This window comes from Cataglyphis hispanica, chromosome 6, assembly GCF_021464435.1.
Source record: "Cataglyphis hispanica isolate Lineage 1 chromosome 6, ULB_Chis1_1.0, whole genome shotgun sequence".
NCBI classification, from domain to species: domain Eukaryota; kingdom Metazoa; phylum Arthropoda; class Insecta; order Hymenoptera; family Formicidae; genus Cataglyphis; species Cataglyphis hispanica.
In genome coordinates, this window is record NC_065959.1 from 2,267,674 (window position 1) to 2,284,006 (window position 16,333).

The 16,333-nt window shown below is 32.4% G+C and overlaps 2 protein-coding genes across 2 annotated transcripts; both read left to right on the forward strand.

The window, feature by feature from the left end:
• Nucleotides 1-289: 289 nt before the first annotated feature.
• LOC126850200 (phospholipid phosphatase 5) lies at nt 290-2,257 on the forward strand. The gene is made up of 6 exons (XM_050592924.1): nt 290-509; nt 897-1,002; nt 1,084-1,231; nt 1,368-1,496; nt 1,671-1,841; nt 1,931-2,257. Exons 1-6 carry the CDS (start codon nt 427-429, stop codon nt 2,095-2,097), a joined length of 804 nt encoding a protein of 267 aa, XP_050448881.1. The 5' UTR covers nt 290-426; the 3' UTR covers nt 2,098-2,257.
• A 592-nt stretch (nt 2,258-2,849) lies between these two features.
• Nucleotides 2,850-16,189, forward strand: LOC126850188 (beta-TrCP). The gene is made up of 9 exons (XM_050592901.1): nt 2,850-3,654; nt 12,882-13,107; nt 13,194-13,380; nt 13,521-13,977; nt 14,068-14,441; nt 14,852-14,930; nt 15,002-15,185; nt 15,290-15,337; nt 15,464-16,189. Exons 1-8 carry the CDS (start codon nt 3,601-3,603, stop codon nt 15,298-15,300), a joined length of 1,572 nt encoding a protein of 523 aa, XP_050448858.1. The 5' UTR covers nt 2,850-3,600; the 3' UTR covers nt 15,301-15,337; nt 15,464-16,189.
• The last annotated feature ends 144 nt before the right edge of the window (nt 16,190-16,333 follow it).

Sequence of the window (16,333 nt, forward strand, 5' to 3'; positions counted from 1 at the left end):
CGAATTTATTCGCTGCTGCACTTTTCCGAACTAGTGCAGCCAGTTCATCCATATATTCTTTAATAATCCACGATATAAAAATGGGGGAGATGAAGAAAATAAATAATGTAAGATACATAAAAAAAATACAAAAGCATTATTGTGAAATAATGTAAGAAATAGATAAAATATTCAAGCTTTAGTTGGAAAGAAGGAAGAGCAATACAAAGTACAGATAATCGAGATTACTATCGATAACGTTCGACTTGCATTCATACGTGGTATCGACGTTTCATTTATCGGGTGTCCTAAATCTGATTGCACTTTCGCGTCGACGCGAGCCGCGTTATTACACGATGAATTGTTTAAGTTTAATATTACAATTTATATTCTTTGTTCGTATAGCGAAATCGGTATGATCTTAGTTTAAATGTGTAATTTACTGAGATGACTAACGTACGCAAACTTAAGTTTTCGGCGGGATTTTGGTTCGATGTTCTGCTACGTGTCTTTCTGGCAGTGCTATTCGTGTAAGTTGACATTTAACATTTAATAGATGTGCAATTAAACAATCAATCTGCTATAATTAGCACTCTGTGACGTGTCATTTCATTTTTTGTGTTTATATAGAGGATTAATTAATATTTATTAACAAGAATGTTACGTCCAATATATGCATGTTATATTACATCATTATTTCAAAAGCATAGAAATGTCTTTTTAGAATTATTAATATTTTTATTAATATAACACATATACTATTTTATTAATATAATTATTAATAATGTATTTTTCTGAAAGATGGAGATCTGTTATATTGCATATTTATTTTTTGAATACACAAGCAATTGCTTTTTCTTATCTTAATAGTATCATTAATCACAAGTCGAATATTTTGAATTTTTTATGACTTTTAGAGAGCTAGAAAAAGCAGAACCATTTACGAGAACAATTCATGAAGATGAATTATGGTTGTACAGAAACCCAAGGACAGATTCTTTTGTTCCAACCACAGTATTATGGGTATATATATATATTTATAAACTAGATATCACATATGTTGTACATAATACATATTAAATAGAATAATTTTCCTTTTTTCAGCCTCTTGTATTTATGATGCCGATTATTGTTATTTGTTTCTTTTTTATAATACACAAAGATAAAGTTGATTTTCAACAGTCAATATTATCTGTAACATTAGCCCTGGGATTAAATGGTCTTATTACAGATATTTTGAAACTTATAGTAGGTATGTAATATCGAAATATTTGAGAGAGAAGGAGAGAGAGAGAGAGAGAGAAAGAGAGAGCTGAATAGATCTATATTAAATAAAGAGATTTATAAATTTTTTTAATATCAGTTATTTTATTATTCACTATTTTCAGGTCGTCCAAGGCCAGATTTTTTTTGGCGGTGTTTTCCAGATGGGCAAATAAATCCGGGATTTAAATGTACCGGAGATCCAATTGTTATTAGAGATGGAAAGAAGTCATTCCCAAGCGGACATTCCTCGTGTACGTCAATATTGCATCAGTAATTATATTTGATAATATAAATATTTCTCTCTTTTCTTGACAAATTAATTTTTATATCTATATTTGCATAAATGTGTCAGTTGATTTGAGAACAATGTAACATATATTTTTAATATTCCACCAAGATGTTTATATAAATAATTTATCTTTTAGTTGCGTTCGCTAGTTTTGGTTTCATCTCCTTGTATGTAGCTGGAAAAATACATACATTCAGTCTGGCAGGAAAAGGACAATCATGGAGATTGTGCCTATTCTTTTTGCCGCTTCTCGTCGCTCTTACTATCGCATTAAGCAGAACATGCGATTATCATCATCATTGGCAAGGTAAACTTTTTTTTGTCGAGATAATTTAATCCTATTTCTTTATTGATATTTCATTATAATTTCAATATGATTTTTCAATATAATTTTAGATGTAGCGGTAGGATCAATAATAGGCTATTGCTTAACATATATTTGCTACAGACATTATTATCCTTCGTTAGATTCACCATATTGTGATAAACCATATACTGTGCTTACGTTACAAATTCAATCAGACATCAAATCTAACAAGAGTGAACAAATTAAGTGGATATAAAAGTGAGAACTATTTTTATCTGCACATCGCATAAAGTATTTTAATCAGTATTTGATTTGATTAAAACTTCTGAGACTTGTATTTTGTGTATCAATACAAAAGAGAATATGTCTCTGTATGAGTAAAAACAAACTTTTAAATATATTGAAATTTCTACATATTATACATCTATTTGTTACAGTTCTATCATCTGTGTCAGGCTGTCTTTTTCTTTTTTTTTTTTTTTTGTGCTTGTATCTTTAAGATAGCTATTTCTTTTTATAAATAGTTGTATTAAAAATAGAACAGGTACAAAAATATTTTTGTATAATTATTAGTTACATTTGTATTTAATTTTTTATAAGACTTTTTATTCTTTTCATATCCTAAAGTTTCTATGCAGTTACGCTTTTCGGACTTTTAATTTTTTCTTTCGAAATTATATTAATATAAATTATATAATTATTATTTTAATTCTACATATTTACAATAAACAAAAATGATCAATTTAACAACAGAATTATCCTTAGTTGATCATTATGTGTTTAAATTTATGCAACTAAAATTATAAAGAAAATTATAGATTGAAATAGACGCGTTAGACGCAATCTTTTCAAATTATCGCGCACCGCTTGGATTGCGTTCGAAAACCCACTCGGAATAGAGCAGCATTTGATTGGCCAATCAGAACAAAAGCATTTCTCTGTCTCCGATTGGTCGATCGAATGCCTCTTATCCGACGAGTAGGTTAGGTAGGTTTTCGAACGCAATCTTGGAGCAGTCGATTCGTGTCGACAGGCGTTATCGCTCGGGCATTATCGCACATCGAGCCACATTTCTCCGCGACGTTTCAGTTTCAGACCGCAATATCATCGCGTCGGCCAATCGTGGGATCCTACTCTCGGCCATATCGAATTGCGCATTCTCGGTCGCATCTCGCGTGGCATCCGTGATCGTGATCATCCATCCGTCCGTCCGTCTGTCTGTCTGCCTGTCTATTCGGTCGTCCGCTCGGCCCAGTTCGGTACTGTCTGCGCCGCGAGTAAGTTCCGATTGCGATCTCATGTTGGGGGGAAAAAGAGGAGATTGATATCTCGTGCGATCTCGAGGGGAGATTCCGATACGTCATCGGGACGCACGGAAGAGGCTCGAGAGACAACGCCTGCTACTACCCAGACCCCATTGTGTGACATAGTTATTTGCGAGCTGTTGTGTTGGTGAAATGTTGTCCCGCTGACTTCCTCCGATGCATGGTGAGAACTCATAAGCAAGCGTCATTCGCCCTCACCGTCTTCATTGTCGCGAGTGCTAAGCGGTTAAACGCTTAGGATCGTGTTCGCGTCGCTCATGCTCTCGACGCGAAGCCTCTCTTAACAGTCGGCTATTCTCGAGAGGAATTCGCGTATATACATAGTTCTCTGTCTCCTATACAAGAGCCACGCGCTAACTTGGTGCGAAGAGCGTACGGAGCGCCAGTTGCCGAAAGCTGCTTCAACGTACAGCGGACGTTGTTATACGAGTGAGATGATCAACATGGAAACGGACAAAATTATCGACGACACGAACACGAGTCAGCAGGTGAGAATGACTAGGCCATTTGTAGGTATCCATGCGACGTTTCCTTTCGTCGCGAAAAAAAACTATCGCCATCTTGTGCCTTCTCGCGACCGACCGAACGTATCGTCCGTCCGTTGACTCTGCACGTGTTTTACTTCCTAGATACTCGAGGTCAAATTTGAATTATGATAACATCGCGCGCGAGTATCCCTTACATTAGAGGGCAATAGAGAGGAAAAAGATTTAGAATTGGGATAACTTGGAGCGATCGGAATACACCTTGTACACCTGTTTATGCTTGTCAACGTATTTTATTATCTCTCTAGCAGGGGATCCTGCCTTACGTCACGATCGCGACTATCGTGGCGAAATTATTTTCGGAGTTATGATAGAGATTCGCGATTGATACAATTTTGTTTTCTGATATCGAATCTTTCAATTCTAACATCTACTGCTGCGCATTTTTCTTCGAAGGCAAAAAACAGTAAGCGAAATAAACGGACTCGTGTCTAGATGTTTACATGTCGATCGATATGAAGGACGACATGAGGTCTAGTTGTCATCTCGCGTGTAACGGCTGTTTGCAAATGCGGATGCAAATCGTGCATCTCGCATCGCGGAATCTCCCCTTCTCACTTTTTTACAATCAGGTTTTTTATTCAAGGAGGGACTGGACAGAGCAACTATGTCCAAAGAATGAAAATCTAATACATTACGAATTCATAAATTTGGCATTGCTCAAAAAAAGGACTCTTTTAGCCTTTTAAAATATAAAATATAGATAATAATTAATTTGTGAGTTTAAGTAAAAATTTGCTCTGTAATATATAATTTTATCTCAAAATCGTAAATATTCTCTTTTATATCGAATGAACTTTGTCACAGTGACTGAGTATCACGAAAATTTTATAGCGACTGTACACAAAATTCATGATAATAAAGATTTTAATTGTACACAAATCTTTACTCACAAATTAATTATTAATTTTATATTTTAAAAAGCTTAAAAGTTTGTTTTGTGCGATATCAATTTCATGAATCACAAAATCGTATTAGATTTATTAACTTTTGACGTAGCTGATCCGTCCAGTTCCTTCTTAAATCATGAATCCTTGACGGGATGCCTTTTACAGATCGAGAGATCGTATGATCATACGATATGATATACCTACCTAAGGTGTTATAATAAATGCCTTGACATTCATTAGGCTTCGTATCTGTGCGTTATATCTATAGACGCGTATAGATCGCGATACCGGTTGCGTAGCGAGAAAAATAGCCAATCATGCTTCGTTAACCGACCTCCCTGATTGCGGCTGACTCCTCATTTGTTCCTCGCTAGATTAAAGGTATCGAACGTTATCATCGGAGGATTCATAGAAAGATGGCATGCAATTTTCAATGACATACTCAATCTTATGCTCGACTTTCAGTCCCCTCTTTCTAAGATTTAAACGCGTGTCCGTATGTCATATGAAACATGAATAGCGATAACACTGAATAGATCTAACAATGTCTCATGGATGACACATGTCCGATTAGCTAGAATCCAATTGTCTCCAACGCGCTACACACAATCGATGTTTTAGCTTCGCCCCCTCTTATTTCTCTAGCAACTCCTCTTGTGTGCGCGTGTGTGTATGTGTATGTGTTCCTCTTCGATTCGATCCGTCATGACTTTTGACTTCGTCCACTCTCTTATCTGCCTTTGTCGCTTTCCTGGAAAAAAAGGCGATAGTACCGAGAGTCTTGATAGCTTCGACTCGTGTTTAAATTGATCATCTTACTTTGTACACGAAGATAAAAATAACTTCTCGATATTCTTACTATATAATAAAGATTTTTGCGCGGATATATATATATACGCAATCTCTCTTGTTTCATTAATTTTAATCTGTCTATTATTAAAAGAGACAGAAGCATATACAGAGTGGGCCGAAACGAACAGATTTTGAAATTTGATAGGAAATTTAATTCTGAACAAAAAGTTTCCCATAAACATGGATCGAAAAATGCTTCTTTAAAAAATTAACGCCAAAAAATCTCTGAAATCACGATTATTTTATATACTTTTACAAATATCAGAGAAAGTATGGGTTTTTTTCACAAAAAGTATCGAAATAAAAGTTGTAGAGCATTATAAATTATCTATTAAATTTCCTATAAAATTTCAAAGTCTGCCTGGAACATTTGGGCACCCTGTATATATAAATAATTAATTCCAATCTAATCTTTTCATTATTCAAATTTTTAAAAAAATTTTTTTTAGTTCTAATTTAATACGTAAATAACATTATATACATATATTGATGTAAGTTTTCATTTCTTGTTTTAATTATCTTTCGAATGTTTACTTGCATATTTCGATTCTAATTCGCGTAACGAACATTACGACAGATTGACTCAGCCGCTCGCAATTAATCCATGCAGTGCATAATGCGTTTTATTTATGTGTGTGTGTGTGTATAGCGTGTGTACTCCTGTACGCGATAACACTCGTTATTCTTCGTAATTACATACGTTTGTTGCAACACGGCTCACCGGAAGTGCACCTACGACTACTTATCCCGCGCTCGGACGATGGTCCCTCCTACGCTCATTCCGCTCATAAATCATATATCGTTTTAAATGTACCACGCACGTTCGTATATCTTCCTGTACTGGAGAATGCGTGTGTGAAAATCTTTATTTTATGAACTTTAAAGAGAGATCGAATAAACACCGTTTAAATTTCTTCAATATGCAAATATATAAACAGTTTTAACGTAGAATTGATTTAAAATTTTATTCAACATGTTCATCTCTTCTCTCTCTTTTCGATATATGTACTTGTAATTATGACAATATCTCGGATCACATATAATTCTCGTTTTGATATAATTAGATCTTTTATAATTAAAAATATTTTTTTAAATATATAGATTAACAAAAAAACATTTGCAATATTTTAACGTTTTAATTTTTAATTTTGAAATTAACTCTCTGGCTTCTCCATATTTGTGATTTAAACGACTAGCACATTCGTAATTTCCGTGCATTTCTCAGTGATGGATAACGCTATTCCAATAGAGAATATCGGAGGACGGGCTTTTAAACGTCTGTCGATAATAAAGAGAGAGAGAGAGAGAAAGAGAGAAACAGATTGCGATCCTTGAGCGAGAAGGTCGTGCGAATTTACCTACGTCAATATTCACGGATTTGGGCATCATTACTCTCGTATCGTGTATTAACGCTCGATGTATAATATATATGTATAATAAGCAGGTATTTTTCAAATTTAATACTTCCGTAATTTTATTGACGAATATAAATGTCCTCCGTTCCTCCATTAGATAAATTAAATTGCATCGATCAATAAAAATGGAAAACTACATAAACAAATAATGTAGAGAAGATATTTTTCTAATTATTAATAAAATTAATATCGTGTTTATCGAAATTTTCGGGTAAAGAATTTTTCAAGACAATTTATTGAATTTATTGATTATTACAAAGAAAAGATATAATAAAGTATTATTTATTATTTTAATAATATAATAACAACTTATACAATTGCATAAAGTTATGCAACATAGTTGTTATTTCAAAAGTCGGTTCTTTATAGCGAGACTTTAATTATTTTTCAGGAAGATTTTTATTCTTTTGACATCATTACTTTACACAAAATTCTATTCTTCTAAAATTTAATTTATCGTAGCCATTATATTAAAAAATTATTGATAAGAGCATTATAAAAGTATATTCCGAACACATGTCATGTAGGATTATTGACTCCAAAAAGGTCTACGCTTTTGTATTTGATATTAATCGCTTCTATTTCACTTTGAATTGTTCTTAGATTATTGATGCTAATGAACTATCTACCGTGAGAAGGACGAGAAATAAACGTCGAAAAAGCACGTTTGTGATAACGGTAGCGAATCCATCGTCCATACTCGCCGTTATCGTGAGACGGAAATCCATTCGAATCTCTCAGTGAGAGATAAAATAAACAATAAGCAAGTATATATGTGCACGCGTGTGTGTATAAATTCGCGGCGCCCTTCCGAGACTTTTGCGTAATGACGCGTGTAAATCCGCGTGCACGAGCAATGTCAGGCGGGAGGTGCCTTTCCTTTTTAGGCGTCGCCACAATGTTTCGGTTTCGTTACCCGAGATAAAAAAGACACTGCGAAATATCTGATCCTGTATCCGTGGCAACAACGTGCAAGAGGTCAATTCTTTGTTCATAATAAATAACACTTCTCTGTTTTTATTTTCGTATTATGATTTTTACTAAATAAATGTTTTCAAATTGATTATGTATATATATATATATATCTCTCTCTCTATCTTTTTCAGATTGGAAATTTTATTTTTAAATTTTTTAATATTTGAGTTTGACTGTATACTGTAATTTTCGAAACTATCCTGGAATATTTGCTGAGGTATCTCTCGGTTCCTTTCAGAAGAGATATATCGGTGAGAATTTTTGAAATTTGTGGATATCTGACTTCGAGATTCAGATATTTGTGCGATGTGTCAGAGTCCATTGTTAATTTTAATGTTCTCTTTACGCTTTCTAACGTCATGATCTTCAGCGGCCGCTTCTCTTAAACCTTCAGAAGTTGTCGACCTCTTTGTGCCAGAATAGACGAGCGCGAATTCACGAAGCAAAAACTTGTTTCACGACTCATTCCGCGAAATCGTACATTTCGGTCTTACGACACTACTTCCCTTGTAGGCGCATTCAGAAATTTCATTGAAATTATACGAATACGATTGTCGGATAGTCTATGTCTGTGTTAAATATTTTACTAATATAAACACATGCGTTATTTAACTTATATAATTAAAGTTGAAAAAATTTTTTAAATAAATAAAAATTAAATAAAAAATTAAATAAAAATTAAATAAAAAGTTAAATAAAAAATAAAATTATATAAAAAAAGATAATATGTATTTGTAGATTGCATTCTCTAATTGCAGTTTTATACACAAGGTATTAGATAATAGATGAACATGATATATGAGGCATTTTTTTTTTTTGTCGAAATTGAAATATATCTCTTTAAAATAGATATTGATGCATAAAAAATTACTGGGCTATAAGCGATCGAAAAGAAAAGGATGCAAATATAATTAATCAAATTCAGTTTTTGGCTATTACCGGATATATTTCATTTTAACAAATCCTACGAAGAGAAGAAGGATTCAAGTCACATTTCAAGAATATTGCAGCGAAAGAAATTTTCGAAAAAAAAAAAAATGATTTCTATTTTCGATAGAAGAGAAAAATCAATTGATTTTACCGTTCATCGTTGGACACCCAGTATATATTGTTCATTTTAACCGTGGTAACAAGCGCATGAGGACAGACAACATCCAGGAAGACAAAAGAATCAGGAGAGCGTAGATTCGACACGAGTTCGCGATACCGTTATACCGGGAGCACTCGAAGAGCGTTTTCAGGTGATCGCGCACCGCTAGACTCGTCTCTTCATGTTACAATAATACAAGAGACAATTGCCATCAGATCTGTGTCTTTCAATAGGGAGTCCCCATACATAGATCACGATCATAACATATAGTTTTTGTCCCCATAAATCACCTATTTTTAAACGATCTTTTAAAAGATCTTCAAATACTGACTGTAATTTAGTATGCATAACTCGTTTTAATTTGGAGAAATATTTTGGCGACGTCCTAAAGATATAAAGACGTATGGTGTTTTGTTTCGTTTTAGAAGAAAGTGGCACTTTTTAGCCCGAATTTCTATGAATTTTTTATAAATTTTTTGATACTAAGATGTTTTTAGGGACGTCTAAGTTGCTGTCCGTTCGCCGTTGTTTCTTTAGTCATTTCTGTGATGTGGAGATATCTCATAGTCTTCATTAATGAACATTTAACACGATATGGGTCTTTTGTGACGGTTTTCACTTTGTGGGGTAGGGGAGGAGACGCTACGCCAAGTAGGTCAGATGCGAAATATACGATTTTGCAGACTACAAATCGTTGCTGGTCTTAGAATATAAACGGGATTTTCCTGCATATCTCGTTTGACATACTTCCAGTGTACATGACGTACGGCTGTATTACAGATAAAGAAACACTCAACAAGGTGTCCTAGAATCATTTCCGAATAACGAACACGTACATAATTGTTTTTTATCAAATTTAAAAAATCGTTGATAGCATCTTTCTTTCCTAAATCGCTGAATCCTAAAAATTAATTAAGACTAATATAATTCGTTTAATTTCTTGTTCTCGAAGTTTAGTTCAGGCAAAAAGTTCTTTGTTTTCAGAGATCTGTAATCCGAAAGATATCGAAACCACTTTCGCTTTGGTAAAGAATCAGAAATGAGCAATATCCATTTTTCATTTTTTGAATATCTTGTAGAGAACGTTGTACCAGATTGAATTGAGAAACAACGAGAGAATGGAATGGCACGTGATCGCTAAGATCGACGCGGCATTTACATATTTTTTGTTTCTTCTTTTTTTTTGACAATCTCACTCTCAACAATCATGCACGTTGAGCATCCTCCTGACGTGGTATTCCCTGTTGCATTTGCGGATGCACTTTCTCCATTCGCGCAAATGTAATCCATCGTTTATAAAAAGATCGCCCACTCAGTTTCGCCGTGCATGTGTGTGTCTATGTGTATACCTTTCGATTCATCGCTATTCTGTTAATATGATTCGTTATATGAGAGGAAAATTATGTAAATTTACGTGGGATGATAGGCGCCGATAACATTTTTTGTTCAATCGGCTGGGAAAAATCTTTCAAGTCTTAGACGTGAAGAAAATTAATATATTATTTATTTTTATTAATATATTTTTATTAATATATTAATATATATGGAGATATATATGAGAAGAAGTGTATACATTTAAAAAGAAGAATCAATTTAAAGAGAAATATTAAAGAAATAAATCCGTAATTTAATAAATGTACGTCGTCGTAGGAACTTTATTTTGAGTTTTCATAGCAGTATTATCTCTGACAATATTACGTTCTGACTTAAATACAATAGCTTCGAAATTAGATTAACATAGTAATGCAATGAATTGCTGCATCACATTTATTCAAATTATCTAATTTAATCGAATCGAATTCAAATACCGAGACAATAAACAATTCCTTAGCCACAAAATTTTGATAAGAAGTTAGAAGTTGCAAGCAAAAGAGGAGTAATATTTTTTATCATATCCTCACGTATAATATATTTTAATATAATATAATAATTTTTTTATGTATAATAATATACATATAATTTTTACACATAAATATATAATATTTTTAATATATAATTAAAATACAATACACGTTATATATTTATTTTATTGATTTGCTCCCAATTTTTTTTTTTAAGTAAAAAACTTATCGAGTGGGAAATATTATAATAGAGACAATCTGAATAAAGGATATGCGAGAATTAGGTTTGATCAATACCTGTTCTTACATTCTATTTTTATCTATATCGAAGGATCTTAGTGATATTCCCTGCGGTTAACATTATCGGACATTGGCGACAAGTACTAACGATAAGGATGATGTATAAATAGTGAAAGTGTGAACGTGTGAGACTGCTTTCTTTCGCGAAAAGTGCATCTTATGCGCATTTACGATGCCTGAATTTCTGCGTAAAACTTGATTAGTCATACTTGAATAGCACACGTCAACAATTTCAATACTATGTGACAATCGCATAAATATGTTAGCGCTACGTTATTTGTTGCTATGTAATCGTATTTACATTTACGAGCCGATCGCGTGGACTTTGTTTAATTTCAATTAATATTTATGCTAAAATTTTAAAACGCGATGTTATCGAAATGATTATTCGCTAAAATTAGAATATTTGTTTGCGCGTGTTGCTTGAAATGTGATCATCGACGATTACGGTATTAACGAGGAGATGCTCGACATCAACCATCGGGACATAAACGAATTAATTATAAGATTAATTTATAAGAGCCCTCGTGTTTGAGATACGAGAGGTCAAGAACCCGATACTCTTTGCTCTATCTTAAGATACATTCATGATTCTAGCAAATGTATTAACTTTACGCTTATTTATTAGATCGCTCTATAAGTTGACACAAACTTTTTTGTATAATTTTAAAACAATCTACTTTGTTTTTTCATCACAATGATATGTATTTCTTTTCTTATATCAATAATGTATTGTTACCAGGTAATGTTTTTAAGTAATATATCTTTAGAATTTGATTTGGATCGATCTGTTGCCTGAGAGTTCTAGATAAGCTATCTGATGATTTTTGCTGATTAGAGTATTGTGATTTTTTTATTGGGTTTATCTATATGTTATTTCGAGAGAGATAAGTGAGATTAACAAGAATGAGAAGGTTTTGCACATTGGCAGGAAATCGATTATCTTTATCTTTGTTCTTTTTAATGGAAGAGATGGAGGAATCAGCGCATATAATATAAAATCCTTGTATTTTCATTCGCGTCTATCATCTCAATCGACAACAGTATTGATAATCATTAGTTTAAATGAAAAAAAAAAAAATATTTAAAAGACTACTAACTTCTATATTCAATTATCTGTATTTCTCACTAATATGTTTTTCCTATGTATAGCTTAACTTTTGGTAAGTGGGATAAAATACAAATATATTTTTATTTTAGATTAAACATTTGCTTTATTTTTTAAATTTATGTTATTTTGCTAAGAATATGTAAAACTGATCGAGTTACGTGCACGGCTACGTAATTGTACTGATAATACATACATATTTCATTTGCACGATAACTTGAATATCTTGGCTATTTTTCTCTTGAAAATTGCGAATTTAAGTGCAAACGCTCAGCACGATTTCTATTGAATGTATACCGTTTAGGTGTAATCGAGAAACAACAATATATGCACCGATACGATAATGCACATTATACGACCTGATATTTTTAGTCTTACATTTATTTGCGCTCCGATTACTCAGCATATCGATGACACAGTAAGAATAAATATCGTTACATGCACGTATAAAAAATGGTAATAAAAAAATTCAAATATATCTTACATTTTCACAATGCACATATATGATAAATGAATATAACAGTAAATAATAAGTAATAAATCTTTTTCTTCTCCATTAGTTTTAATTTATTATTAATGAAAAAAAAAAATACGTAGATTACATTCTAATTTCTTATAAAACGTGCGATAACGTAGTTAGAATATATTTTAAATGATATAATATAGAACGAATATATGACTGTTAATATTCTGTTACAGTATCCGATGACAATACTGTACGATCCAAGTTGCAAAAAGGAACCATCTACAGGCACATATGGACAGCAAAGAGAAATTTGTATGATGTATTTTGAAAAATGGAGTGAGCCGGAACAAGTGCAGTTTGTCGAACAGCTGCTAGCGCGAATGTGCCACTATCAACATGGACACATCAACGCGTATCTCAAACCAATGCTGCAGAGAGACTTTATCTCACTTTTGCCAAGTGTGTAATGAAATATTTACGCTTTATGTGTCCAACATTTTATGATTGTATTTCGACTATAATTAACAATATCGAACATTTTACAGAAAAAGGATTGGATCACGTTGCAGAAAGTATTCTTTCATACTTAGACGCTAAATCACTTGTTTCTGCAGAATTGGTATGCAAGGAGTGGCATAGAGTAATTAGTGAAGGAATGCTTTGGAAAAAGTTGATTGAACGCAAGGTTCGAACAGATTCAGTTTGGAGAGGATTGGCTGAAAGAAGAGGATGGTGAGATTTATGAAATATAAAATTTAAAACTCTCGACATGATGATATATGTATATATGCATAGAGTACCTTTACTAATCGTAATAAACATATAAATATATACCGTTATATTTTTCTATGTACTTTTAATTTTGTTTTCAGGATACAATACCTCTTTAAACCGAAACCGGGCGAAACATTTCCCAATCACAATTTCTATAGATCTCTTTATCCAAAAATTGTCAAAGATATCGAAAGTATAGAAAATAATTGGAGAATGGGACGATTCAATCTTCAGAGAATTAATTGCCGCAGTGAGAATTCGAAAGGTGTTTATTGTCTACAATACGACGATCAGAAGATAGTTTCCGGGCTCCGTGACAACACGATTAAAATCTGGGATAGAAATACTCTGCAATGCATTAAGGTGTTAACGGGCCATACAGGTTCTGTGCTGTGCTTGCAATACGACGATAAGGCTATAATATCTGGTTCTTCGGATAGCACTGTGAGAGTTTGGGATGCTAATACAGGCGAAATGGTTAATACGCTCATTCATCATTGTGAGGCAGTGTTGCATCTTAGATTTAACAATGGCATGATGGTTACTTGCTCCAAGGTCAGTAGAAAGAATAACAGATTTTTTTTATATTTCTGAATTTTCACAATTCGGGATTAAGTTATTATTGACAATAATTATTATTTACAGGATCGTTCAATAGCTGTTTGGGATATGACATCGCAGACGGAGATTGCATTGAGAAGAGTTTTAGTGGGACATAGGGCAGCAGTGAACGTAGTTGATTTTGACGAGAAATACATCGTTTCCGCTAGTGGTGATAGAACTATCAAAGTATGGAATACATCTAATTGCGAGTTCGTGCGAACGTTAAATGGACATAAGCGCGGTATAGCGTGTTTGCAATATAGGGATCGCTTAGTAGTTAGTGGTAGTAGTGATAATACCATACGACTGTGGGATATCGAGTGTGGGGCTTGCCTACGTGTTTTAGAAGGACATGAGGAACTAGTGAGATGTATTCGATTTGATAGTAAACATATTGTCAGTGGTGCTTATGATGGGTATGTATATGAAAATCTTACATCTTTATTCTGATTTTAATTTTGTCTTGAACAAAATCAAAATGTACAATTATCTATTTTGTTAGCAATTATATAACAAATTTATAATGTTGACATTATATATTCAGGGGTTTTATTATCATTTGTAGAATTCTGATTTTTCTCTTTATAGGAAAAGAAAATTAACAAGCTTTATTTATAATAATATATTTAATATACAAAAATATCAAAAATATTTTAAATAATTCCACATTATAATATTTGTACTAGAAAAATTTTTCATTGATAATTTAAAAGAAAATTAAAAGAGCTTTGCGTAAAGAGAATATTTTATTAATAATTTTTCAAACATATATGGTGAGAAAAATATTTTGTACTATCTAGCAACTCATATTTATTGTATGTTACAGTAAAATTAAAGTTTGGGATTTGGTAGCAGCTTTAGATCCTCGGGCCGTTGCTAGTACACTATGCTTACGTACCTTAGTGGTAAGACATTTTTATTTTTTTTTATATTCAGCACATTTGTATTAAATTCTGAACAATTGTATTTTTTATAGGAGCACACTGGACGCGTATTTCGTCTTCAGTTTGACGAGTTTCAAATTGTCTCATCCTCTCATGATGATACAATACTTATTTGGGACTTTCTTAATTATAATCCATCAAGTGGTGGAAGCGTATGCAGCGGACGCTTACCGATGGATGGAACGCCAAATCAAACTGATACTAGATCTCCTTCCCGTAATATATAATTTTAAATTTCCTTAAATTTATTATTATTATGGCTTTCAATTTATATTAATTATGAAACGATAGAAATAAAAATATTTTTCTTGTTTGTATAGCATTTGAGTGACGCATCAATACGGAAATTCCTTTATTGTGATACAGTTGTAAGTATACACTATAAATTATTTGGTTATGTATTATCAAAGCTTGTTTGATATAGATAACTAGCATTTAAAAAAATATGTTAAAAGTTAATTTACTGAATTTAATAGCAAAATTTTACATTTTAGACAAGTGGTTAGTGAGTGAATCTAATGTGTTCACAATAATGTACGCAAAGAACGAAATGTCCGATGATGAGTGTCCAGTGTGAACAATTAAACAATCACATTGACATCTGAAGGAAAAACTTGGTTGGTCAATGACTTTGATTTATATTTGCTGGAACAACAAAAGAAATTTCCCAAGAAATATGGAAATAAAATCGACTGACACCTTCTGCGTGAAACTATAAATTATAATTTATAATATACGTGCTTGACGCACTATGTTCAGGAACGAACAATATGTTTAAAAAAGCCACATAAATACATCCCATGGATGTAAACGATTGTCGTCGTTTGCTTTGGCCATATCCGGAATTCTTCTACGCTCTATGACATGATAGAAGTCGAGACCATTTTCCTAAGGTAAAGTAAAAAGAAAAAAAAAAGAAAAAAAAGATTTATGATACATAATAAAATGAAGCGTTTTTAAGGAGGCTGGATACTACATTTAATAAAACATTAGATGTATTATTGTAAATTAATAATTTTTTTATATAATTAATTTATGAAGTAAGAAAATATTGTAAAATGTTTGATTGGAGTACTTATTTTGTGTGAATGTGTAAAAGGAAATTGTTAAACGGGGAGATTATTGCACTTTTGGCGAATAGCTAATAGCAAAGTGCTATATACTCACGTTTAGAATTTCAAACAATCATTAATTGTGAATACATAATAATTTTTAATAGATATTTTCAATCTTATGTTATTTAAAAAGTGAGCGAAGATCCAACAACTCTGCACAGCTGTTTGGTACAATTTCATTTGCATTTAAAATATAAAAATCATTACATCAGGATGTAAATATTATTATTATTATTATTATTACTACTA

What these genes read in the sequence shown, in the direction of transcription:
- LOC126850188 (XM_050592901.1), top strand. Translation starts at nt 3,601, where the DNA reads ATGATCAACATGGAAACGGACAAAATTATCGACGACACGAACACGAGT. An exon ending in CTTTATCTCACTTTTGCCAA is followed by an intron (nt 13,108 to 13,193) that starts GTGTGTAATGAA and finishes AACATTTTACAG; the next exon opens with AAAAAGGATTGGATCACGTT. An exon ending in TTGGCTGAAAGAAGAGGATG is followed by an intron (nt 13,381 to 13,520) that starts GTGAGATTTATG and finishes TTTTGTTTTCAG; the next exon opens with GATACAATACCTCTTTAAAC.
- LOC126850200 (XM_050592924.1), top strand. Translation starts at nt 427, where the DNA reads ATGACTAACGTACGCAAACTTAAGTTTTCGGCGGGATTTTGGTTCGAT. An exon ending in TTCCAACCACAGTATTATGG is followed by an intron (nt 1,003 to 1,083) that starts GTATATATATAT and finishes TCCTTTTTTCAG; the next exon opens with CCTCTTGTATTTATGATGCC. An exon ending in TATTTTGAAACTTATAGTAG is followed by an intron (nt 1,232 to 1,367) that starts GTATGTAATATC and finishes CACTATTTTCAG; the next exon opens with GTCGTCCAAGGCCAGATTTT.